This window comes from Dendrobates tinctorius, unplaced genomic scaffold (assembly GCF_039654945.1).
Source record: "Dendrobates tinctorius isolate UK_male_01 unplaced genomic scaffold, ASM3965494v1 ptg000201l, whole genome shotgun sequence".
Taxonomy (NCBI): domain Eukaryota; kingdom Metazoa; phylum Chordata; class Amphibia; order Anura; family Dendrobatidae; genus Dendrobates; species Dendrobates tinctorius.
This window is the reverse complement of record NW_027361868.1, coordinates 1853998-1881678: the sequence shown is the minus strand read 5'-3', so window position 1 is coordinate 1881678 and position 27681 is coordinate 1853998. Positions and strand designations below refer to the sequence as shown.

At 43.7% G+C, this 27681-nt stretch overlaps 1 protein-coding gene across 1 annotated transcript in view; it reads left to right on the top strand.

The window, feature by feature from the left end:
- SPATA17 (spermatogenesis associated 17) overlaps positions 1 to 27681 on the top strand; it is an 892647-nt gene that overhangs the window by 741412 nt on the left and 123554 nt on the right. Inside the window, exon 6 of the mRNA XM_073553344.1 lies at positions 11799 to 11922. Within this exon, the coding sequence (XP_073409445.1) occupies positions 11799 to 11922 (124 nt within the window). The remainder of the gene's footprint in view (positions 1 to 11798; positions 11923 to 27681) is intronic.

Below are 27681 nucleotides of genomic sequence, written 5' to 3'. Positions count from 1 at the left end.
ATGTACAAGAATATAACTACTATAATACTGCTCCTATGTACAAGAATATAACTACTATAATACTGCCCCAATGTACAAGAATGTAACTACTATAATACTGCTCCTATGTACAAGAATATAACCACTATAATACTGCTCCTATGTACAAGAATATAACCACTATAATACTGCTCCTATGTACAAGAATGTAACTACTATAATACTGCTCCTATGTGCAAGAATAGAACTACTATAATACTGCTCCTATGTACAAGAATATAACTACTATAATACTGCCACTATGTACAAGAATATAACTACTATAATACTGCCCCTATGTACAAGAATATAACTACTATAATACTGCTCCTATGTACAAGAATATAACTACTATAATACTGCCACTATGTACAAGAATATAACTACTATAATACTGCCCCAATGTACAAGAATGTAACTACTATAATACTGCTCCTATGTACAAGAATATAACCACTATAATACTGCTCCTATGTACAAGAATATAACTACTATAATACTGCTCCTATGTACAAGAATATAACTACTATAATACTGCCCCTATGTACAAGAATATAACTACTATAATACTGCTCCTATGTACAAGAATATAACCACTATAATACTGCTCCTATGTACAAGAATATAACTACTATAATACTGCCCCTATGTACAAGAATATAACCACTATAATACTGCTCCTATGTACTAGAATATAACTACTATAATACTGCTCCTATGTGCAAGAATAGAACTACTATAATACTGCTCCTATGTACAAGAATATAACTACTATAATACTGCCACTATGTACAAGAATATAACTACTATAATACTGCCCCTATGTACAAGAATATAACTACTATAATACTGCTCCTATGTACAAGAATATAACTACTATAATACTGCCACTATGTACAAGAATATAACTACTATAATACTGCCCCTATGTACAAAAATATAACTACTATAATACTGCCCCAATGTACAAGAATGTAACTACTATAATACTGCTCCTATGTACAAGAATATAACCACTATAATACTGCTCCTATGTACAAGAATATAACCACTATAATACTGCTCCTATGTACAAGAATATAACTACTATAATACTGCTCCTATGTACAAGAATATAACTACTATTATACTGCCCCTATGTACAAGAATATAACTACTATAATACTGCTCCTATGTACAAGAATATAACCACTATAATACTGTTCCTATGTACAAGAATATAACTACTATAATACTGCCCCTATGTACAAGAATATAACTACTATAATACTGCCCCTATGTACAAGAATATAACCACTATAATACTGCTCCTATGTACAAGAATATAACTACTATAATACTGCTCCTATGTGCAAGAATAGAACTACTATAATACTGCTCCTATGTACAAGAATATAACCACTATAATACTGCCCTTATGTACAAGAATATAACTACTATAATACTGCTCCTATGTACAAGAATATAACTACTATAATACTGCCCCTATGTACAAGAATATAACTACTATAATACTGCTCCTATGTACAAGAATATAACTACTATAATACTGCCCCTATGTACAAGAATATAACTACTATAATACTTTTTAAACTTTCTGTCCACCCTGTCTTTCTTCTTACTGACGTCTGGTTTACGAGTAGTGGGGATTATTGATTGGATTTTTAGATACTGTAGAAACAGTAGCACGGTCCAGTGTTTACGTTCCATTTTACACCTGTTTTGTGTTTGGTTTATGCGGCTCCTTTAATTAGTAAAGTTCTCTTTGTCATCCAGTATATGCCGACCTCTAAAGTCCCTTACCTAAGGACGGGAGGAGGTCATCAGTCTCGCCATTCCCTTGGTTCTTTGTCAAAAAGTGGACACAGCTAATGAGGTTTGTTTGGTGCAGCACAAATTTGCCGACACAGATAGAGATCCCTTCAGCGGAAATAAATTTGTTTGGCTTTACCTGTTAACGTAGCGATTAATAATAGCCTTGAAGCGCAGGTCAGGGAGGTCAGCGCACCAGCCGTTCCGTCACCGCGACTCCACCACACACAGTATTAGGGGATGTTCGCTCATCTTCTGTAATATAGTTATACACTGTCATCTAATAGGACAATTTCAATGCACTCCGGGGACAGGCGGCACTGAGTGCTCTCAGTATTTTGGAAAATCTATTTCTAGCTTTTATCAATACAGGTAAAAAAAAAATAATTCAGAATTATATTTCCTAATCAGGCGACAATTAGAAACACTGACTCTGCAAAGATTGCACAGCATTGCGGTTCATTTCAAGGGAATGTGTCATCAGAAAATGATCCATTGCATTTTTTTTTATATTAGATTTACTTTTTATTTTTGCTATTTTTTTTTTCTAATTTCCCATAAAAATCTATATATGTAGAAAAAAATAAATAAATAGCAAATCATAAACCTTCCAATTTTCACTCTTCTAATGGTAGGATCACATTTACTGTTCTGTACAGAAGATTATCTCTATATACCATAGATAATGCAGAATCCACCTTTCACAGTAGGTGATATCACAGCTCACCTCCTCCTGTACAATGATTAATAATACCTCTATATACAGTAGACAATGCAGAATCCACCTTTCACAGTAGGTGATATCACAGCTCACCTCCTCCAGTACAATCACTGATAAGACCTCTATATACAGTAGATAACATGGGATCCACCATTCCCAGCTCACCTCCTCCTCATTCTGGGCAATGACTGATATCACCTCTATATAAGTAGATAACATAGGCTCAGACATGATGGCCACTCTATAATTCTAAATAGAAAATAACAAAAATAAATCTGCAATTTAAAAATTAAGAACAGATTTAAAAAAAAAAAAAAAATGTATTAGTATTTGGTGTAATTCATATAGAGATAGATGATTGATGCCTTTTAAAGTTGCCGCCACCACACAGCTGACTTTGCCTGGTGATGCCATAGCTGGACTGACATTTCTCTTTCTCTCTGTTAGGACTTATGAGAAAACCTAAGGATATGAACTGGGATATAAACTGGTGTGCATGCAGCATGTAAGCGCATGTTCACACTGGCCACTGAGCAGAAAGAAAACAAAGACAAAAATATAATGATTGAATGCCCTGCAGTAAATAAATAAATAGCCCCGTGCATGAAAATAATATATGGTACTTAGTTAACATGTTTTTTGATTAAAAAAAAAAGCAAAAGCCTTCCCACCACTTCACGGTGACCCTAATAGGGCAAGTCCAACTCTAATATTAAAAACCATACCGTTTGTGAAGTGACATGCATGCGGATAAGGGCTGAGAAGGACCGGACCCAGCTAGTAGACATGCCCTTATTCACATGCATCTCACTTGACAAATGGTAAGATTTTTAATATTAGAGTTAGGACTGTCCCAATTACGGTCACCGTGAAGTGGTGGGATGGCTTTTGCTTTTTTTTTTTTTATCAAAAAACATGTTACCAAAGTACCATATATTATTTTTATGCAGAGAAAGAAGACATTCTGGCTCCATACACAGTATTGATCCTTTTTCAAGATTTTCTGGACTACACATTTTTGGACAAATAGATATTTGTCTTGTGGCTTGCACCAAGAGTCGGACTGGCCCGTCGGAGAAACGGAGGATCATCCGGTGGACCTCCTGCACTGGCACTGTTGCAATTTGTCACCTACTGAGCAGTGAACCAGGCTTTTCTTTTGAATTTTGGATTGATTTAGGATGACTTTTCTGCAACGTGTAGATGACATTTGTTGAAGTCTCATTTCGTTAGCTGATGCTCTATTACATTGCTGCAAATCTGCCCCAAGATCTGCATGGGTTACATATGGATTCTGCAGTGAAAATGCACATTAACAATCCTGCAAATTTTGAAGAGAACCTAACAGGAGGTTGATGCAGCCAGAGCCACGTCTGCATGAATAGCAGTCTGGCTGAATTATTGTAGCCGTATTGTTTAGGGCTCGTGAACACGACTGTAAAAATCGGATAAGTGCTATCCATCGTTTTGATGGGTATCCCTCGTCCTCACGTTGTTCTTTTGGGCCGTGCACACCGTCTCGCATCATGCACATGCTGCATCCGATTATTAGATCGCACTCAGCTTTTCATGCGTATGGGTCTGTGGAAGAAAGCGGACTGCACTCAGACGACATCCTAGGGCAGTCTGATGTTAACGGACTGTCAGAACGACGACATTTTATTTTTCTTTCTTCTCCATGTCCGAGAAAATCAGATCACACTGTGGTCAAACTCCGATCGGAGATTGATCAGAGTGTGATTAGCATAATCAGCCCAAATTGCTCAGATTAGAGAGAAAGTTGTCGTATGATCTTCGCCTAACTTTGAAATGCAGCAACGTTTTAGTAATATCATACCGGCCAGGGAGAATTTTTCACATTGCCTTGTTTCAGAGGAAAAATACAATCGAAAGACGCCATGGGACTATTCATCTCGGATGAGAAGTCCAAGAGACAGGTCCGTGGTGGCTTGGGTATACTAATAGATCACAGACGGAATATGAGTCAACAGTGTGATGCAGCAGCAAAAAAGGCAAATGCAATTCTAGGATGTATTAACAGAAGCATACAGTCTAGATCACGTGAAGTCATTATTTCCCTCTACTCCTCTTTGGTCAGACCTCATCTGGAATATTGTGTGCAGTTTTGGGCACCACATTTTAAAAAAGACATCAACAAACTGGAGCAAGTTCAGAAAAGAGCGACCAGAATGGTGACCGGTCTGCAAACCCTGTCTTATGAGGAAAGGTTGCAGGATTTGGGAATGTTTAGTTTGCAAAAGAGAAGACTGAGAGGAGACTTAATAGCTGTCTACAAATATCTCAAGGGCTGTCACATTGTAGAAGGATCAACTTTATTCTCATTTGCACAAGGAAAGACTAGAAGCAATGGGATGAAACTGAATGGGGGGAGACACAGATTAGATATTAGAAAAAACTTTTTGACAGTTAGAGTGATCAATGAGTGGAACAGGCTGCCACGAGAGGTGGTGAGTTCTCCTTCAATGGAAGTCTTCAAACAGAGGCTGGACAGACATCTGACAGGGGGTTGGACCAGATGGCCCAGGAGGTCCCTTCCAACTCTACGATTTTATGATTCTCCCGTCCCGCTCCACATGACTGAGAAAGGGAGAGAGCTCTCAGTCTGGAGGAGTGAGGTACGGAGAAGCTGCAGCGGACCAGTCATCCAAGATTACTAGTCCTATGCCCTCTATTGTATTTTTCACCTGAAACGGCACAACGTGAATTTATGCGATGATGTCAGAATACTCTCCACCCACATCATGGACCCATTCATTGAATTGTGAGTTTGGTCTGCGAAACTCGGACACGTGGCCTCCGATGATCCCTGCTTTTCGTCCTCACCGTCCGGCCATGCTCTTATTCCGATGTTAGATTAGTTGTTTAATTTTTAAAAGCTGTGTGCTTTTCATCCTACAACGATATTTGTACGTTTTATCACACAGTTGGTGGTCTTGTTTTATTTCTATAGCACGGCAACGTGGACCCCAATTCTGATTTCCTCTGGTGCGCCCAAGGGACTGCAGCCCAACTCCAGTGCTCGCAGTGCTGCTTCGTAAATGGATCTGAGATGGATAAAGAGTAGTGACGAGCAATCGTGTAAGGTGTTATCTGCGCATGCTCTGGTGCTAACCGAGAGTCTTCGGCATGCTCCAATAATGCAGTCAATCCCTTCATGTGTTGCTCCTGTCGAACATCTGCGAGACGCGCAGCCGCCGGACTCAAACATATTTTTCAAGCACGCCGAAGGCACTCGGTTAGCACCCGAGCATGCTCCGATAACACCGTCCCCAGCACGTTCGCACATCACTAATAAAGATATATAATGTATCGATACAAGAGAAGTTGCCTGATCTTTTCCCCCGATCTTCTGTCATCAGAGAGGAGTCAACATATCAATGTGCACGGGATTCTGAGGTTTTAGCGGCACATGGTGTCTCTTGACCAATGGCCCCTACAGTAGTGAATGGATGTCTACGTCAGTCCACCACACAGCGAATGATTGTGAGTGTGGCGGAACAGGTCGGATTCCCACGGATCGATCCCATATCGCAGATTGTTTGATATCACCCCGAATTCCCCAAATTCCACAGAAGAGACGCCACTCGCCACTTGTTTGGATCCATCAGATACCGATCTCTGTGATATAAATTTCGCTGCCGGTTTCCCGCGGAAGGTTAGAGCTTTAAACACACTCTTTATAAAGCGTTGTACAACTAATCTCTCTGAAGGGCAAATCATTCCGTGAAATCTCATCTTGGCTTAGGGCGAGTAACTACTGTACACCCGCAGTCCGTAACTCATGGTAAAGACCCGGCCATCGGGTATTAACACTTAATTAAATCTATACGCATCAATGGGCGAGGTTCCAGTGTTTCAAGCAAAGGTTAATTAGACGAGCTGTTTCCGAGGAACAAATCTGAGGGATGTTAATTGACCCGAGCTCCTCTGCCCATTCTGCCCCATAGCAAATTCTGTGTTGTCTGGGAAACTTCACCGGCTTTCTTCTCACTACAAAGAAGTATCCTCAACATTGTATTATTGTTATTAGTATGTTGTTATTCTTGTGTTCTATTTATTCCGGAGATATCATGGTGGCACACAGAGTTCCCAAGGCATCATAGTGTGGAACCGCAGGGGTCCCATGGGGCGTCATAATGCGGAAAGCTGTTTTTTCTGCATCCGTCGGAACGCCGCACAATGGGGCAGGTTTACTGCGCCCCAACTTTGACGGAAATGCACAGTCATTTTAGAGCCACCTTTGTCAGCATCGGTGGGGTTCCAGCAATGTATATGGCACTAAATAAGAATTACTTGTAGAGATCGCGCACCGTACAGCGATGCATAGAATACCAATCTGTAGTGAATTTATACGTTGCCATACAGCAACTTTGGGTTGTGCCCACATTAAAGAAGCCTGTTAGGTTCCCCCAGACTCATAAACTGCCTCCTGTATCTTCCAGAGCTGTACTGTATTTCTGCAGTTTACTTTTGTGCTCTCTCATAACTCTGCTGATATGAGCGGCTCACACACTTTTGTATTGCGGCCCCCGTCATTGCTAATGTGCTGGACTTTTACCACATCAGGAGTGATAATGTAAAATGTTCTTGTAGCTCATATCGGCAGAAGATATGGAACACCGCACTATTGATTAACATACAGGAATACAGCTCTGGAAAATACTGTTGGTAGCTTGGAGGCCTTTTTTGAACCTGGCAGATTCCCTTAGCGTGTGCTCACACTGATTTATTTTTTAGCAGGAACTCTACAAATCCTTCTCAAATACTCAAAACTTGGTTCTGGTGATGTATTCATGTACTGACGGTGATTCTGGTGATATATTCATGTACTAATGGTGGTTCTGGTGATGTATTCATATACTGACGGTAGTTCTGGTGATATATTCATTTACTTAATGGTGGTTCTGGTGAAGTATTCATCTACTGACGGTAGTTCTGGTGATGTATTCATGTACTGACGGTGATTCTGGTGATATATTCATGTACTAATGGTGGTTCTGGTGATGTATTCATGTACTGACGGTAGTTCTGGTGATGTATTCATGTACTGATGGTGGTTCTGGTGAAGTATTCATCTACTGACGGTAGTTCTGGTGATGTATTCATGTACTGACGGTAGTCCTGGTGATGTATTCATGTACTGACGGTGATTCTGGTGATATATTCATGTACTAATGGTAGTTCTGGTGATGTATTCATGTACTGATGGTGGTTCTGTTGATGTATTCATGTACTGACGGTAGTTCTGATGATGTATTCATGTACTGACGGTGATTCTGGTGATGTATTCATGTACTGATGGTGGTTCTGGTGATATATTCATGTCCTGACAGTGATTCTGGTGATGTATTCATGTACTGACGGTAGTTCTGGTGATGTATTCATGTACTGACGGTAGTTCTGGTGATGTATTCATGTACTGATGGTGGTTCTGGTGATATATTCATGTACTAATGGTGGTTCTGGTGATGTATTCATGTAATTACCCCTCTAGTTTTTTTGGTGGCACTTGGGATTGGTTCAGTATGGCAATGTGGTCCTTGGACAAAATAAATGTTGCGCACCCCTGCCTTTAAGGCATTTGCATTCTTTGGTGCAATGGTTTGGTTTTTTTTTATTTCCCATATAAATAATTATTTGCATTAATATTATTTTATTAATATAATTATTGCAGTTTATTATTGTTGTTATTTGTTGCAATTATTATTCTTTTTCATTATTATTATTGTTGTCTTTTTGTTTGTATTCAAAGTATACAGGCACGATCAGGGCAATTTTCTTACATAAATGCATGTATTTTGGGCTTAAATTGCTACTACCTAGTTCTAGTCCTCTACCTCTCTGAATAGACAATTTGAATATTTCCCAGATGAGCATTGCGGTTTAAAAGTCTCCTCATCTTGGCATGCTTGACATGTCACTCTCCGTAATGAGAAATGTTACCCCTTGGATCAAGGGCCTAAAAAACATAATTTTTGCCATTATGTTTCTTTAAAAATATTGGCATTTACAGACTTTATTTTTCCCTGCATATTGCTGGCTGCAGAATGAGTTAACTGAGAATCAGTCAGTAAGTTTGTTCCAGTGAAGAGTTTTTTAACTCTAACCTGTTTTTTAGGTTATGTGCACACAAAATTTTTCAAGGAGTTTTTGGAGCAGAAGCGTTCTACAATCCTCCTCCAATATATACATGCACACGATGTCTTTTTCAGGTGGAAACCACCTGAAAAAACTTTCAAAAAATGTTCCAAAGAATGAACGTAATCATTTCTATGTAAAAAGACTTGCTATGCACATGTAGTCTTTGAAAGATGCCCAAAGGTTTTTGGGAGCGTATTGCAATTGGCTTTACTTCAAACGCTATGTACACGGAGAGTATTTAGAGAAATTTTGGGAGTAAAATACGGAGTGGAAAGTGGCTTTGTGCACACAGATGTTTTTCGAGGTGTTTTTGGAGAAGAAACTCTTCAAATTCTGCTCAAAAAATGCAAAACTCCTCAAAAACTTAGAAGTCCTGCTCAGTTTCCACTAAAATAATAACTCTGCAAAAAGACTCCGTGTGCAAATAACCCCACCAAGCTCATCCGAGCTGGTTCTTTAGGTTGAGCTGAACTTGAACACAGAGTAGCCTCAGAAAAAAGACAGATGAAAGAGATAGAAACTCCCCCAGAACAAGCTCACTGACAGATGCCCAGTTAACTCGTTCAGCAGTCAACAATAGAGAGCGCAATGCAAAGACTACAGGAGGCAGGCGGGGCAAACCTGTCAATGAAGTCCAATTGTAAAAATTATTTTCAGCCCCCCCAAAAAAGTTATTAATACTCTTTCATTCATAAATAAGATGATAAAAAGGTATTATACTTCCATATCAGTATTAAAATGTATATTATATACAAATCCCCAAAATATTATTCCACACAGGGAGAAACTGTAGGGGTAAGTGCACACGTAGTTTTTAGGTTGTGCAGATTTTGATGAAAAATCCCTATCTGCGGATTAGCCTGTGGTTTCACACCTCATAATGGATAGGTGTGAAACCGCAGCGAAATCCGCACAAAGAATTGACATGCTGCGGATTGTAACCCGGGAAAATCTGCAGCATGTGCACAGTGTTTTTTTTATTTCCATAGGACATAAAGGTACTGTAGAACGCAGCAGAATCCGCAGCGTGTGCACATAGCCTTAGGGTACGTACACACCTTAAGTATTTACAGCTGAAATTTCTGCAGCAAAAATGCTGCAAAATGAATGAGATTTCTGAAGTCTCATGCACAGGCTGCTTATTATTTCTTTGTTGATTTTAAGCAGTTTTATATAGAAAGTTCATTCTTTCAGTGTTTTGCAACTTTAAAAAAAAAAAAAGCGTAAAAAATTTGCATTTTACACATTTTTTTCCAGCCAAGAGACGTGTTTTGCCGCACAAATTTTTATTGTAAATACTGTAATATGTGTTCAGACGTTGCAGTTTTGCCGCATTTTTTTCTGCATGCAAAATCTACTTTCTTGATAGTTAAAGAAGCTGCGGGTTTTGCTACTTTTTTTGTGGATTTTAAGTGGAATTTGTCTGCTGTGCCTGTATAACAAGTTAGTTTTATTCACCAAAAACTCAGTAAAAATGCACTTTAGCACTTTTTTGCACTATTCCACTTTAGCACTTTTTTGCACTTTTCCACTTTTTTCACTTTAGCACTTTTTTGCACTATTCCACCTTAGCACTTTTTTGCACTTTTTCACTTTAGCACTTTTTTGCACTGTTCCACTTTAGCACTTCCACTTTAGCTTTTTTTTGCACTTTTCCACTTTAGCACTTTTTTGCACTTTTTTTCACTTTTCCATTTTTTTTGCACTGTTCCACTTTAGCACTTTTTGCACTTTTCCACTTTAGCTCTTTTTTTGCACTTTTGTACTTTAGCACTTTTTTGTACTTTTCCATTTTTTTACACTGTTCCACTTTAGCACTTTTTGCACTTTTCCACTTTAGCTCTTTTTTTGCACTTTTGTACTTTAGCACTTTTTTGTACTTTTCCATTTTTTTACACTGTTCCACTTTAGCACTTTTTTTGCACTTTTCCACTTTAGCTCTTTATTTGCACTGTTCCACTGAAGCACTTTTTTGCACTGTTCCACTTTAGTTTTTTTTTTGCACTGTTCCACTTTAGCACTTGTATGCACTTTTCCACTTTAGCTCTTTGTTTGCACTGTTCCACTTAAGCACTTTTTGCACTTTTCCACTTTAGCTCTTTTTTTTGCACTTTTCCACTTTAGCACTTTTTTGCACTTTTCCATTTTTTTTACACTCTTCCACTTTAGCACTTTTTTGCACTTTTCCACTTTAGCTCTTTATTTGCACTGTTTCACTTAAGCACTTTTTGCACTGTTCCACTTTAGTTTTTTTTTTGCACTGTTCCACATTAGTGCACTTTTCCACTTTAGCACTTGTATGCACTTTTCCACTTTAGCTCTTTCTTTGCACTGTTCCACTTAAGCACTTTTTGCACTTTAGCTCTTTTTTTGCACTTTTCCACTTTAGCTCTTTTTTTGCACTTTTGTACTTTAGCACTTTTTTGCACTTTTCCATTTTTTTTACACTCTTCCACTTTAGCACTTTTTTTGCACTTTTCCACTTTAGCTCTTTATTTGCACTGTTTCACTTAAGCACTTTTTTGCACTGTTCCACTTTAGTGTGTTTTTTTTTTTTGCACTGTTCCACGTTAGCTCTTTTCTTGCACTGTTCCACTTTAGCACCTTTTTTGCACTTTCTCATTGTTTTGTATTGCAAAAAATGCTGCAAGGATGGACAGACTGCAGTTTTCCAATTCAGCCAGGCAAAAAAGAAAACAAGTGTGTGCAGGAGATTTCGGAAAACTCATAGCTTTTGTTGGTACTGTGAAAAGCGGCTTTTAATTTGCATTTTACAAAAACAGCAACGTGTGAACATACCCTAGTAATGCATTACTTGTTAGATCACTTTGTATTATTATATTATAGGGCACGTTGTCATTATTTTCCTCTATTATTGCCTTATATCATGTGTTTTTTGTATTTTTACTGTTTGTTTATTATCATTTTATGTTTGTGTCTTGTTTCTATGTTTCCTTTTAGAATGTTGGGTGTTCGTCCATATATTACACACCGTCGCGCACATGCTGTATATCTAATGTCATTTTCTTTGCTTGTTTTATTTATTTATTCTTTTTTTTTTATTTCCTACGTTTGTGTATTGCAGGAAAGAATTGGAGGAATACTCCGAAATAAGAAATAAAGAAAAACTGAAAAAATCTGCGGAGAGTGCGGAGCGCGTGAAGGAACAGCGGGCTAGAAAGATGCATTACCTCGTCAGCACCGAGCAGGTTAGTGTACGGTGCGATTCCCTGACAGCTCGGAAAGGCTACAGGGACCCCCGTACTGACAGAGACAAAGCAGGCGGCTGCATGGGACATGGCGACTTGAGACGATATCACAAAAACACAACTTCTACTTCAATTAAGCCGTTTTCTAGGTGTGCGGGCAGACAGCACGGCCGCCTGCGTACATAGAGAGATAGAGTTTGACAAATGCAGCAGTGCTGGATTTGCAAGATATGAAAGAAATGAGTTAGTCAGGTACAGTAGTGCCCAGTTGCTCAGGTGTAGAAGCCCTGAGTTTGTCTCATGTAGCAGAGCTGTGTTTGTTACATGTTGCAAGACTTATCTTGGCAATGGCAAGTTCAGCAGTGCTGGGTTTGCAACATGCGACAGATATTTGTCAGATGTAGGAGGGGCTGAGATTGTCTCAGGTTGCAGAGCTAGGTTTGCTATATGGTGCAATACTAAGTTTTTGCCGGCCAGTGGCGATGGGTTTGCAAGATGTATGAGTTTGTCTCATGTAGCAGTGCTGTGTTTGCTAAGTGCTGCGCAAGACTTAGTTTGACACATGCAGCAGTGCTGGGTTTATTATATGTTGCCAGACTGCGTTTGATAGGTGCAGCAGTGCTGAGTTTGCAAGATGCGGCAGAAGTTTTAGGAGAGGCTGACTTTGATGTAACAAAGCTAGGTTTGTTACATGGTGCAATCCTGAATTTAGTCAGCATAGTAGTGCTGGGTTTGCAAGATGTAAGGGGAATGAGTTTGTCAGGATGTATACATGCTGTGTTCTCCTCATGTAGCAGAGATTGGTCAGTTGTTAGATGATGCAAGACTGAGTGTGACAGGTGCAGCAGTGCTGGGTTTGCAAGATATGGAAGAAGTGAGTTTGTCAGGTGTAGTCACGTGGAATTTGTCTGATTTAGTCAGAGCTGAAATTGTCAAATATTGCAAGACTGAGTTTGTCAGGTGTCGAAGTGCTGATATTGTCCCATGTAGAAGGAATGAGTTTGTCAGTTGTAACAGAGCAGGAATTGTTGAACAAAGCAAAGGAAAAAAAACTATTACGTCGGGTGTTTCAGAGTTGGTCGATGTGCTGAGCTGAGTCTGTCTAGAGCAGTAAATTCAGATTCATTGCAGCAGAGCCAGATGAACACGTCAGGTGTCGTAGAGACGAGTTTGTCTAGAGCAGCAAAGCAAAGACGTATTACTGTTAGATGCAGCAGAACTAAACCTGTCTCCCACTGCATAGCTGACTTTGCCTAATACTGGGCAGATGTACTAGAGTTGCACCTTTCTCACGTACCAGATATGTCAGCACTGAACTCGTCGGCAGACGTAGAAGTATGTCAGATGCAGCAGAGCTAAACTTGCCATAGCTTGTAAATGTAGCAGTGCTGAATGTGGAAATGCAGCACACTCACGGCTGAGCTGGTCAGATACACGAGCACCGAGTGTCTCCGATGTAGCAGAGCCGTTTTTCCTTTTGTCAGACGACAGTGCATTACCGGCGTTCTTATACAGGACTTCACAGACTGTTTTGGCTCTGCTACATCTGTAGGATTCAGAGGACTTCTGTACTTTGCGCGTTTCGCGGCATATGTTTGGTGAAGGTGTGTACACAATTCATTATGCTAATGTGAGGCTGTCAATACGCACTTAATGAGAATGATATACCTGACATTGTGCCGCAGCTTTATACATCCCAAGACATTTCACCACCAAACCAATTAACAAGTTCTATTGTTTAGGTAAATGAGGACAGCCTGCGGGCCAGATGCCATCCTCCCACGCTTCAATTCTGCCCCACTGACTCGCTTGTACTTGATGCCTAAAATAAATGTGACATTGATGAAAACTATTGCAAAAAAATGATGAGCGTCTGAAGCGTAAGCGGGAGCGTACCTTACAGCGCTCGTGGTATCAGGTGTCCCAGCAATGCATTACATAAGTAGTTACTAAGGGCTCTAAATGCACTAGGCTACTTATCCTGTACGGACTATAACATGGCTCAAAAAATGGCTGCCACAGACAAGCTTAGCACAAGCCACACCGTTTACCAGATCCCACAGCTCGCCCTTGCCTTTACGCTTTAACTACTTTATAGGGTCTGGAGTAACATAAGGGTCCCTGGGGTTGGGTTTACGAAGTCAGCTGCAGGTGGAGGCTGGCAGGAGCGGTCAGGTAGCCGGGTCAGAGCCAGGAAGTCACCAAATCCCTGGGGTTGGTGTTACGAAGTCAGCTGCAGGTGGAGGCTGGCAGGAGCGGTCAGGTAGCCGGGTCAGAGCCAGGAAGGCACCAAATCAAAAGACAGAAGAGTACTCAGTCAACATGCCAAGGTCTTTAATTGGAAAAATTAAAAAAAACAACAGGAGCTGATCTGTAGAGTTGGACCCAAGCAAATTAAACTATATTTAGCAGCTCCCAGCAGTTAGCTGGGCATATTAGTAGGGTGTGGTGCTGTCCTATTGGCCAACGCAGGGAGCTTAAAGGGACTCTGTCAGCACAGAATGACTGTTCAAACCAAGTACAGGCGCTCTATGCCTCATGGCAGAATCAAACATTGATATACACCTTCCTACCTGCTTGGTTTCCATATATCTCCTCCTTTCTCTGTTATTTGAAGCCAGAACTGTCAATCAAAGAAGGGCTGGAGGGGGGAACTGAGGGAAAACAAGCGGGTGGGAAGGTGTATTTAAAATTATTGGCCACATCATGGAGCATCAAGTGCCTGTGCTTGGTTTGAACAGTCATTCTGTGCTGACAGAGTCCCTTTAATACTACAGCTGGACAGCACACAGACCCATACTCCTAGGCTGGACTACTCTACAAGTCCCAGCTATCCTAGTCTCAGTGGCTGGAATGGAGACTATGTTAGGCTATGTGCCCAAGTAGTTTTTAGTGCTGCGGATTTCTCCCAGCAGTTGTGAAACAGCTGATTAAACGAGAGGAAGGATACATCCAACATGAGTGGGAAAAAATGAAGTCATGGTGATAGGAGGAATAGCCTTGGTAATCAAGGTGTATGTGGCTTAGGTGTTATTGTTACTAAAAGCTCTACTGAACAAACACCGTCTCATCTTATCCAAAGACCACTGACAATGTCTGTTACTGGACGGGCTGCTCGACGCCCTTCCTTTAGCAGCCGCACAGCGATACGCCTTGCAGATGAGGCTCAGAGAGAGCATGTGATCCAGTGGAGTGCTGCATCAAGTGGCCTCTCCTTCTCTTCCTCCACCTTAACTTCACACACAGTACAATCCTCAGAGGTGGCACCTCAATCGCCCTTGTTTCCTCCCGCGTCACAACTCTCCAACCGCCCAACTGACTGTGGGGAACCACAGATGTTCGAGTCTGCAGAGCTGTTCACACTTTCTATTCTATCGGCATCAGAGGTCTGCTCCAAAAATTCACAGAATCAAGAAAGGAAAGTATCTGCACCAATGCCCAAATATTTTGCAGGTGGATCTGGGGCCGGACAAAGTAGGGTCCAAGCAGAATCTAGACCCTCGTCACCAGACATTAACCACTAGGGGTGGAAGTAACCCTGATGAGACTCAGACGCACATGGACTGTACTGTGCTGTTAGGGCAGGAAGAGGAGGAGGGTGACTCAGGACGAGGAGTGGGAGAACAGAGAGTATGAAGAAGAGGTTGTAGATCCCACTTGGTGTGAACCCAGATGCACAATACTGAGTAGCTCAACAGAGGAGGTGAAGGAAGAGAAAGATGAGGAGGTTACGTTGCAGCTTGCCGCACAGACACGGATTGATGAAACCACGACAAACAATGTATCCTCAGCCACAATTCTGGCTGTGGCAAGCAGTGGTCGTGGGTCAGCAGTTCGCAGGGGCAGCAAGGGTTGACTAGCATGGGCCTTTTTTGAGACTGCAAAGGATAACCCTCCTCATATTATCTGCCAGCTTTGCAAAAAATGACTCAGTAGAGGCAAAAATTGCAATAATTTGACAAGGCACATGCACAATCCGCATTCAATAGTCTGGGAATCTCACTGCCCTGAAATGCTGACAAGCGGGCCTCAGCAACCACTAGCCATCCCATCAACCACATCTGCTGCTACTTCCTCCTCCTTCACATTGGCAAGTGTTGTCACACAGATCTCTGGCTGCAGAATCTCCACTTGTTTACCCATTACAGTCGGGATGAGTGAGAACCCGTCAGCTGTTACGGATGTGGAGATGCCTGCTGTTTTTTGTTTCACCGAGCACAACATATCTTTCTCAACCCACCATAACATCTCTGCCCGCACCACACTCAGAGTTCAGCAGTTTGTCTGGTTCACCGTACTCCGCTCTCTCTGAGCACAGCAGCCAGCCCTCGGTCCCGCAGTTGTGATCACGTAAAATAATGTTTCCTTCTACCATGACAAAGCTAAGAGCTTGAACTCCACCATCTCCAATCTGTTGGCCACGTAAATACTGCCTTTCCACCTGGTGGATACAGACGGTTTCTGAAAGTTGATGGCAGGCACAGTCCCCCAGTACCAGTTGCCCGGTCGCCATTACTTCTCTAAGAAAGCTGTTCTTGCGCTACACCAGCATGTTGCAGACAACATCACCTATTCCTTCAAAAAATCTATGTCTGCTAGGTTGCATTTCACCACTGACACCTGGACTAGATGTGGGGGCAGGCGGGCAAGGGGTTGCTCCACAAGTCTTTGAATCCCCAAGACTTGCGGGACAAGCCTCTGTATCTAACAGTTCCACCACTGCATGTGCATCCTCCACCTCCCCTAGAGTCTCCACTTGCACCCTCAACTTCTCCCTTAATGAGACATGCATTCCAACAGTGCAAAGATAATCCCCCCCACCTCCATACTGCACAGACTGAGCTCACCGAAATCAGGCAGTATGGAAATTAATATGCCTTGGAGATCGCAGTCACAGAGCTTAAGGCCGGGGTCACACTGGCGAGGAATACGGCCGAGTGAGAGGCGCTAAAAGCACGCATTAGACACGGACCAATGATTCTCTATGGGGTCCCTCGCACCAGCCGTATATTTCTCATCCGTATTCTACGCTCCGTGCCAATCGCAGCATGCTGCGATTGTCAGCGTACTACGGACGTAGTACGCCAATGCAAATCTATGGGAGCGCAAAAAATACGGATTACACACGGACCACACATGTGACTTGCGAGAAATACGCACCCGGTGTCTTTTAGAAAAGCCGGCAATTCAGTGCGCTGTACAGTAAACTCACACTGACAGGTTTATAAAAGAAACGAAAGAATAGATCTAGACACATAGAATATATATATATATATATATATATATATATATATATATATATATATTCTATGTGTTTAGATCTATTCTTTGGTTTCTGTTATAAAACCTGTCATAGGGCTCCATTATATGTCCATTTTGCAAGCCTGCGAGAAAATCTCGCCATACGGATGCTATACGGATTACATACGGATGCTTACATGCGCAAAATACGCGACCACACGGAGCATTGTTTAGGAGCCATTCATCCGTATTACGCATGTAAAATACTGACCGTATTTTGCGTCGGTTAGTGTGACCCCGTCCTAAGAGTTGTGGACAGATCTCCAAGCTCAGTTTGAGCAATGGCTGTCTCCAATGAACCTGGAGCAAGGGAACGCCCGGGCAACCTCACACACTTGCCTTTCATGGCTCATATCCTCAACCTGGTGGTACAGCAATTTCTATGCCACTATCCCGGCCTGGATGCGCTGCTGCAGAAAATACGGTCGCTGTGCGCTCACTTCCGCCGTTTGCACCTGCAGGTCATCAATTTCCATCGATACAGAGGTATTTCGGCCTACCGGTTAACTGATATGCGATGTGCCAGTATGGTGGAATTCCACATTGCTCATGTTGCAGCGACTGTGGAAGCAGTGACAAGCCCTGGTGCAGTATGTACTTTTGCATAGCCTGGGCCAACGCTGTATGGACGTGGTTCAAATTGGAGTGAGCACAAATGAATGACCTCTGCACCCTTTTGCACAGTTCCAAAATGGCTTCTAAGATGGTTAGCAGAGACGATGCAGTCATCAGCATCACTATTCCGGTCATGTACATGCTCGTGCACACTTATAACAGTGGAGGTCCTAGAGGAAGAGGTGGAAGCAGAGGAGGATATGGAAAGGATAACAATATCCCTAAGTTCTGGACTGTCGTCGCACAGGCAGGTCCATGGAAGGGTGGATTACAGTAATCGAGGGCGGCTCATGGTACCAGACAAACTGTTAGTGAAGGTGCTGTGGTAGGGGCCCGGATTGGGGGGTGGTCCACTGCTTACCGCGACCAGACAACACAGAGATGAGACGGATGCAGATTTCAGTTGCAACAGGTCCCAGTTTATTGGCCGTCCTCCTGACGACCATAGCCATACACTGCAGTTCCTTTACAGCTCTCCGTATTCAGGCCCGGGTACCTTCACCTTCCTTCAGTCGCAGTGACATACCTTGCGGATCTTTCGCTGGGGCTGTCCTAGACCTATCTACTGCCAGGGCTTCACCTGCCCGAGGTCGTCGTCCAATCGGTACCCCCGGGGCCTCGTCTGTCCTGCGGTTCCTTGTATCAGGGCCACCCCCCTGACTGTTTCTTCCCATCAGTCCCCTGGTTGAGCTCTCCACCGTTGTCAGTTCTTCGGTACTGGTTCTTCTCCTCCTGAGCTCCTCCCGAGACTAGAACACTCTGGAACCCTGTCCTGTCCTATTTATCCCGCTCCTCGGGAATTTCCCTCCTGGGTTCCTATCTCACCGCCCCCCCATGACTAAGCGGTTTCGTAGCCCTAAGCTGCTGACAAGTCCTGTTCTCACGCTCCCCCCTGTCATCTTGTGGTCAAATCTAGGTACTGCACTCCTATTCCACTTTCCCCCAGCTGTTTCCCTTCTATCATTATAACCGTCCATCTACAGTGCACAAACCATCCCTTCTCCCTTCAGTCAAGTTCGTCCGTCAAGTCACCTTCCCCACAGTGCTAGAGAAGAGCCGAGGAACTAATGGAGGAGGAACAGGTGATGAGCACGCAACAGTCAGGAGATGAAGTGGATAATGATCACATCTCTTTTGTACGTGGTTGGCGGGTAGGGACGGAGGAAGCAAGCTTGAGTGTTACCTCTCCACAAACACACCATGGACTTGGACCTCATGGAAGCGCCCAACACATGTGTGTCTTCTTGCTGCACTGTCTGCAGCTGGTTGCCACTATGTTAGATCCACAGTACAAGAGTACATTTTACCAGATAATAATAATAATAAGCATTATTTATATAGCGCCAACATATTCCGCAGCGCTTTACAGTTTAACAGTTTCAAAACACAAGCCATAAGTAACAACGTTAACAATACAATAAAGCAAAATAAGACGAAATAAGACGCTTCCCCCTGTGGAAAGGGACGTGCACATGCTGGAGTATCGAAACACGCTTGTAGACAGTCTTAAGAGGGCTTTTCCCCAAGACAGCAGTGAGGCACACAGTGTAGATTTCCAATCCCAGGAACGTTTAGTCGTCAACACAAAAACATTAGTAGCAACAATGTAAGTGGCAGAAGCAATTTCTGTGCGTCATTTCACACATTTTTTTAGACCAGCCCATGCACCAACAGTACAAGTCTGACACATTGTGAACGACTGGAGAGTATGGTGCAGGAGTATCTCGAGCTCCATATCAATGCCATCGGGGGGGAATTTGGACCCTTTTGCATTTTGGTTTTCAAAAATGGAAGAGTGTCCTGAGCTCGCTTGTCAGGCCTTGGAGGTTTTGTCATGCTCGGAAGCCATCGTTCTCTCAGAACATGTCTTCAGTGCTACTAGTGGTGTCCTGACAGATAAGTGCATCCGACTGTCCCCTGAAAGTGTAGATCACCTGACTTTCATCAAGATGAACAAGTCATAGCTCTCCAATTACTTTTGCACCCCAGTCGCAGACTGGGCAGACTAGGTGATGGTGTCATTTTTAGTGTCATGCACTGATCTCGCATTATTGCAGTCAGTAACTCTTTTGTCATGGCTTCTGTGCCTGCTGTTGCTACTGCTGCTGATGTTACAAAAAAATTGTTGAAATGTGGAGACTCCAAGTTGGGTTTCCATCTAGTGGATTGCCTGTAGTGGAAGAGATGCCAGAGCCCAATTATACTATTTCTGCTCTGGGGAAATTGATGCCACTTTAGTGGTGTGGCAATATTTTTTTTTAAATGATTGGACTCCAAGTTGGGTCGCCTTCATTTGTGTTGCCTGTAGCAGTAGGGCTCCCAGACAGGAAGGCCTGCACTTACTTTTAGTCAACTACTCAACTTCCTGTGTTACTAGCCTTACATTTTTCTAACAATAGCAGTCTACGAAGCTGATATTTGTGCCACCTGATTGTGGCTGAGCAGAAAAGTAGTTTGAGCTGTTGCATGAGGTATCAGGGCTCTCAGCACAGCAGGCTTACACCAGTCCCTCATCCACCTCTTAATGTGAACTTAAATTCAAATCTGTAAATGCTGGCCCAGACCCTGATACCTCATGCATGGCCCATGCCTGACTGCTACTGTGCCATTATGAAATTTCTACGGTGGGTCAATTGATGTCACTTTTCCTAGTGTCTGCCCCTTACTTTTGGAAATGTTTGGACTCCAATTTGGGTCTCCTTCATGTGTGTTGCCTGTATTTGGTAGGGCTCTCAGAGCACCAGGTCTACACCTGTCACTTATACACCTGTTACTGATCAATGTTTAAGCTAGAAATGCTGGTCCAAGCCCTGTCCCATGAGTCCATACTGCACAATTATACTATTTGTACTCTGGGTCATCAATGCCACTTTTCCTGTTGTCTGCCCCTAATTTGAGCTGTTTAGGCAGCTCCCCCCTCCCCGCAAGGTGTAGTCTATGCATTTGGCTTTGCCTCCCATTGAATTTAATGGGGTTCGCATATGTTCAGCAAACTATTTGGCAAACAAGCCTTGAAAGGTTGGCTCATCTCTAGACAGTAGCAGACACTGCAGAAGACAGTCCTGGAGGAGATGGACACTGATCCTGATTTACATTCTGTATTATACTCCAAAGCTGCACTCACTATTCTGCTGGTGCAATCACTGTGTACATACATTACATTACTGATCCTGAGTTACATCCTGTAATATACCCCAGAGCTGCACTCACTATTCTGCTGGTGCAGTCACTGTGTACATACATTACATTACTGATCCTGAGTTACATCCTGTATTATACTCCAGAGCTGCACTCACTATTCTGCTGGTGCAGTCACTGTGTACATACATTATATTACTGATCCTGAGTTACATCCTGTATTATACTCCAGAGCTGCACTCACTATTCTGCTGGTGAAGTCACTGTGTACATACATTACATTACTGATCCTGAGTTACATCCTGTATTATACCCCAGAGCTGCACTCACTATTCTGCTCATGCAGTCACTGTGTACATACATTACATTACTGATCCTGACTTACATCCTATAGATCTTTTATTATAAAAATGAAAAGCATAACAATAATAACAGAAATAACAAGAATATCAGCCAGGAAATAATTCGTACACTGAACACTGGTCCCGCCGCTCATTCTCTTCTCTCACACATATTACATATATAAAGAATAATAACTAATAATAGCTTACACCTTCCGGTCCGGTCACCAACAAACTAATAACAAACAAAATAAAATAAACAATAGCAAACAAAAACTATATACATACTTTGTTTTTGTTTGTTTTTTTTAAATTGTAAATAAAATAACCACTAAATATACAAATATATACAAGTCTAAACTAATCACCTCACACTGAAACCCACCATTCCCAATCCCCGCACTGACCTGAGAGCCGGTCCTGCGTCTCATGCCTCAGTCGATGTCCAACGTCAATAGGCCAGATCAGGCAGTGCCAGTGTTTCCCCAGACACCCCAGTGTCCCATAGTCCCACAAGATAAATCCACCTCCCCCCTTTACCCACCACCCGACCTAACACCAACACTCAAATCTATATCCCTATTTACAATATATACAGAATCAAACACTACAACACCCACAAATCACAAAGCCCAAGTTCGGCGCCTGCAGCCCTACATCACTGTATACCGATCACAAAACAAAAATCTACAGTGTCAGCGGCAGCCCACCACCAGGAAAGGAGATGACCTGACTAGGGCACACTAAAAGAAAAGCCCCTCCAGAGGAGAGCGGCCCTACGTGTGCCCAGTCTCCCATACTCCAGAGAGCGCACCTTCACCAGGTCACCGATTATGGTCCTAAACACATCGTCCACTGGGAGGATTTTCCCTTGCGTCGATACTAAGCACCGTGCGTTCCACGTGTGATACCTAACCACTGCGCTAACTAGAAATAATGTGCAGCGATCCCGGCCACCAAGGTCTCTGAATTCTCCATAGGCCCACTCCGCATAGAGAGACCAGCCAGCCGAGACCAGCCAATGGAGGCGCCCACCCTGTTGTACACCTCTGTGTTGAAGGGACAATGAAGCAGGAAATGGTCCATGCTTTCCGGCACGGTACCACAATGCTCCCGAGGACAGTTCCTGTCCGCAGAGCTCCTACACTTCAGATTGTCCCTCACGCACAGTTTCCCATGGAAGCAGCGCCAAACCAAGTCCCAAAACTTCGAGGAGATCCTGATAGCATCTTTTGAATTCTAACCCACCACAAGTTCCCGACTTGGGCAATCCCTGAGCACCAGAGGCCTATGGAAATGGGTCAACAGAACCCTATTGTTAAGGAGTTTCCTTGGCAGAGTCCTGATCTCCCACATTCCCAGACCCCACCGGCGAATTACCTTCAGAACCAAGGTAGCTTAAGCCGGAAGATGTCCATGCGGTGTGCGAAGATCCTTCACTTGCCCTCCTGTCTCCCATTCCTGGAAAAAAGGCTGAAACCATCCCCTACAGGAGAATACCCACGGAGGAGCCCTCTCTTTCCAGAGGTTTGCAATATTAATCTTAATGAAGGTATCCACGAGGAATACCACAGGGTTGACCATACACAACCCTCCTTATCTCCTCGTACGATAAGTAACCTCCCTCTTGACCAGGTTCAATATATTCCCCAATAACAGTTGGAAGAACAAACTGTAGACCCGAGTACAGAGAGACTCCGGCAAGATGCACACACTGCCCAGATAAATCAGTAAAGGGAGCAGGTAAGTTTTGATCAGGTTTACCCTTTCCCTGAGGGTCAAAGACCAACCCTTCCATTGGTTTACCTTCTGAGTGGCAATCTCTAGCCTGCTGTCCCAATTTTGTTTGGGGTAATGCCCCGGCCAAATTCGATGCCAAGGACTTTTGCAGAGACTTTGGGTCCTGGAAGGGTGTCCGGGAGATCAAAACTAGGATCTCCTCCTCCCAGCCAGATACACTCACACTTATCCCGGTTGATCTTGGACCCGGATGCCTCTGAGTAGCAATCTACCTCTGACATCAGCCACCCTGCCTCCTCGTGAGAGGAAACAAAAACAGTGACATCATCGGAATACGCCACCACCCTCAGAGTGGCTTCCGGTGCTGCCCGGTCCATCCCGATCCCGGCCAACGGTCCACGCTCCACCCTCCTAAGAAGTGGGTCAATCGCAAACATGTACAACAGCGGGCTCAAGGGACAACCCTGGCGAACACCAGATCCAACCTCAAAAGAGCTACCAATCCAACCGTTCACAAGCGGGAAACTCTCTGCCTCACCGTCCAAAGTTTTAAGCCCATCAACAAACCCCCCCGGCAGGCCATACCTCAGAAGGACAGACCAGAGGTACTCATGATTAACCCGATCAAACACTTTTGCCTGGTCCAGTGACAGCATGTACCCCTTCCAGTGACCAGCCCTACCATGCTCCACCTCCTCCCGGACACTGAGCACAGCACTAAATGTGCTGCGACCTGGAACAGAGCAATGGTGGGCCTCCAAAAGGAGTCGGGGTGCAAATTTCACCAGCCGATTAAACAGCACCTTTGCCAGAACCTTCTTGTCTGCATTGAGAAGCTCTATGGGGCGCCAATTCTCAATGCACGATGGGTACTTACCCTTTGACAAGATGATCAGGGCAGACCTCCTCATTGACTTTGGCAGAGTGACCGAGGAAAGACACTCATTGAATTCCTCAGTCAAGAGGGGAACTAAAGCGTCCTTAAAGGTCTTATAAAACTCAAATGTTAAGCCATCTGGACCCGGTGATTTTTTTTTGGGCAAGCCCTTCAATCGCCAACTTAACTTCCTCTTCCCTGATCATCTCTGTCAAAACGTCAAGAGAGGGGTCTACCCCTGGTTCGGGAACGGCTTCAGCCAGAAAAGCCGACGTCTCATCCCAATCAAGATTCCTCTTCCCCAAGAGGTGCGAGTAGAAGGATCTGACAACCTCCAGGATCCCTGATCTGGATCGCCTTAGGGACCCCGTAGTGTCGACCAGTCCTGTAACCACTTTACTATTCACTGACATCTTGCAGTTTCTGTAAGGGTCGGGCGAGCGGTACTTACCGTAATCCCTCTCAAAAACCAAATATGCATGTCTATCGTACTGACACCTCATGAGCAAAGATTTCACTCTGGAGATCTCCTCGCGGCTACCTCCAGTTGAGACAAGATGCTCGAGTTTCCCCCTCAGACCCTGATACAGGCGGTACCTGTTGAGACTCTTGAGGCCTGAGAGCTGGCGGAAGAATCTCGCCACCCTTTTCTTGAACATCTCCCACCACTCTGACTTACTACTACAAAGATCCAGTAAGGGTACCTGGCTCTGAAGAAAATCCTCAAAGGACTGTCTTATATCCGCTTCTTCCAAGAGAGATGAATTGAGCCTCCAAAAGCCTCTTCCCATCCGGAGGGTTTCTGTAACATTCAGAGAAAACAAAATTAAACAGTGGTCGGAGAACTCCACCTCAACAACAGACACTGCTGAAGAGACAGCTTCCTCCTTTAAATAAAACCTATCTATTCTGGACCTACAGTTACCTCTATGATAGGTGAACCCCTCGTGGCCTGGGGTGTGCCGAATGTGGAAATCCACCAGGCGAGCCTCACTAGCTATACAATTAAGGGCGACGCTATCATAAGTCAGCTTGTCTCTGGGACCTCCTCTATCTCGGGGCCTCGTGACAGTATTGAAGTCCCCTCCAAAGACAACCTGCCGACTTGTAAAAAGGTAGGGATTGATCCTCATAAAGAGAAACTTCCGGTCCCACTTAGATTGGGGACCATGTATGTTAATAAGCCGGAGCTCTTGTCCCTTCATGAGGACATCTAAGATCAGGCACCTCCCCATTTCTAACTCAATAACCCGTCGGCATTCCACCGGTGCAGTAAAAAGGATCGCCACTCCGCTATATGGCTCGGCAGCAAGAGACCAATAGGAGGGCCCGAGTCTCCACTCTTTTGGCTTTGAACACGTCTGCCATGTTTGGCAGTCTGGTCTCTTGCAAAAAGAAAATGTTAGCTTCAACACGGCTGAGAAAATCAAAGGCCGCAAATCTGGCTTTATTTTTTTATGCTGGCGACATTAATAGACGCCAGCGTCAACGGAGTGGGTACCGCCATCATTGGTGATTGAGTTAGATGGCTTTCTTCTTCCCACTCCCCTTATCCTCTGCCTCAGAGGAGGAATCCTTCCCCCTCATTAATGACACAGAGGTGTCCATTCCCACGTGATTTTTCTTTTTGTCGTCCTTGTCTCCGGACTCTGGGCCAGTCCCTCCCTCCAAGGACCTTATATTCCCAGAAGAAGGAGACTCGGCACCCCCTGTAAGCTCCGCCGGAACCTCACTCTCAGCTTCCTCCTCAGAGGAAGAGATGTTCTCAAGGGCTTGGAGCCGGTTAGAAAGACCAATCAGAGGGGAGTTAGTTTTTCCTTCCTTAGGTACCTTAGTCAGAGCGGGAGAAGATGTTTTATCTCCCTTCTTTCTCTTCTTTTTGGTGCCGAGCTTACGCTTGTCCTCTAGCCACTGTCTATTATCCTCATCCATACTTTCATAATGGGAGGATTCGGAGGCAGTGGCAGTTTCCTCTGTTATAAATGGGTCACCGAGGAGAAAAAAGCAAAACAAGCTAAGCCACAGAAAACCAGAGTGGTTGGTAACTATGCAGATTGCATATCCCTGATCTTACCACAGAACTAGCAGTAGCTTTGGAGCGCGCACCCACGATGAACCCAGACGCCTCGTCACGGCCGGAGGACCACATAAGCCCAAAGCAAGAAAAGAGAAAACCAACCGCCCCAGAGCATACCCCAAAGGAATAAATAGCCCCCACACATTCATTGATGGTGAAACAAGATGAAAGCACAAACACAGGCAGGAAAATAGGCTGAGCAAATGATGGGGCCCAAACTAACTAGACAGAAAAGGAAAGGGAAGACACTGTCTGCAACCTACAAAAAACCCTACAAAAATAATGTCCAACACTTCTGATAGCAAAATTAACCCTGAAGTCACTAGGCTTCTCTCACTATATCAGCACTCTGAAATATTCTGAGACAGAGCAAAAAGAGACCGAACTAGTAAGGGACAAAAAGCCAATTGGCAAAACACTGATAAATAAGAGTGGAAATTCAGCTCAGCCCCCAGCCGGGGCTGGCAGACCACACAAAAAACTGAATACACCAACAAAATCAAGTGTGAACATTAGCAGAAAAACTTAGCTTTAGATGACTGGAACAGAGCTGAAAATCAAGAGCTGACAAGTCAGAAGGAATCACCAGCAACTGAATAGGGCATCGGCTGTCTTAAATCCAATCTGAGAATCCTGAGATCCAATCGTCATCCTCATTCTCAGGTGGCAGATCTCCACCGATCAAACCAGCCGCACCACCTCCTGTCACCACCAGAGGCAGTCCAGAAGGGGAACTCACAACTGGTGAACCCGAGAATGAACTCACAACAGTACCCCCCCTTGAGGAGGGGTCACCGAACCCTCATCCACGCCACCAGGCCGATCAGGATGGTCCCGGTGAAAAGCACGAATCAATCTATTGGCATGACTATCTGATGCAGAGACCCAAGAATTATCCTTCTGACCATAACCCTTCCTTTTGACCAAATACTGGAGTCTCGTCTAACCAAACGAGAATCCAATATTTTCTCTACCTCATATTCCACATTGCCTTCGACCAACACAGGGTCAGGAGGTGCTGCCATAGGAACCACTGGCTCAACAAACCTCTTCAACAGAGATTTGTGAAATACATTATGGATCTTGAACGTAACTGGAAGAGCAAATCGAAACGAAACAGGATTAAGAATTTCCACAATCTTATAAGGACCAATAAATCTTGGCTTAAATTTAGGAGATGCAACCTTCATAGGAATATTCTTAGACGACAACCAAACCATATCACCCACTTTAAACCGGGGACCAACGGTCCTGTGCCGGTTGGAAAATAGCTGGGCCTTTTCCTGAGAGAGTGACAACTTATCCACCACTTGGTCCCATATCTGCTGCATTCTCTTAACCACAGTGTCCACACCTGGGCAGGACGAAGATTCCACTTGCCCTGAAGAGAATCGAGGATGAAACCTAAAATTACAGAAAAAGGGTGACATCAAAGTGGCAGAACTAGCTCTATTGTTCAGTGTGAATTCGGCCATGGGCAAAAATGAGACCCAATCATCCTGATCAGCAGATATAAAACATCTCAAATTAGACTCCAAGGTCTGGTTTGTTCTCTCAGTCTGTCCATTGGTCTGGGGATGAAACGCGGAGGAGAAGGACAACTGAATTCCCAGATTGGAACAAAAGGCTTTCCAGAATCTGGAAACAAACTGGACTCCTCTGTCGGACAC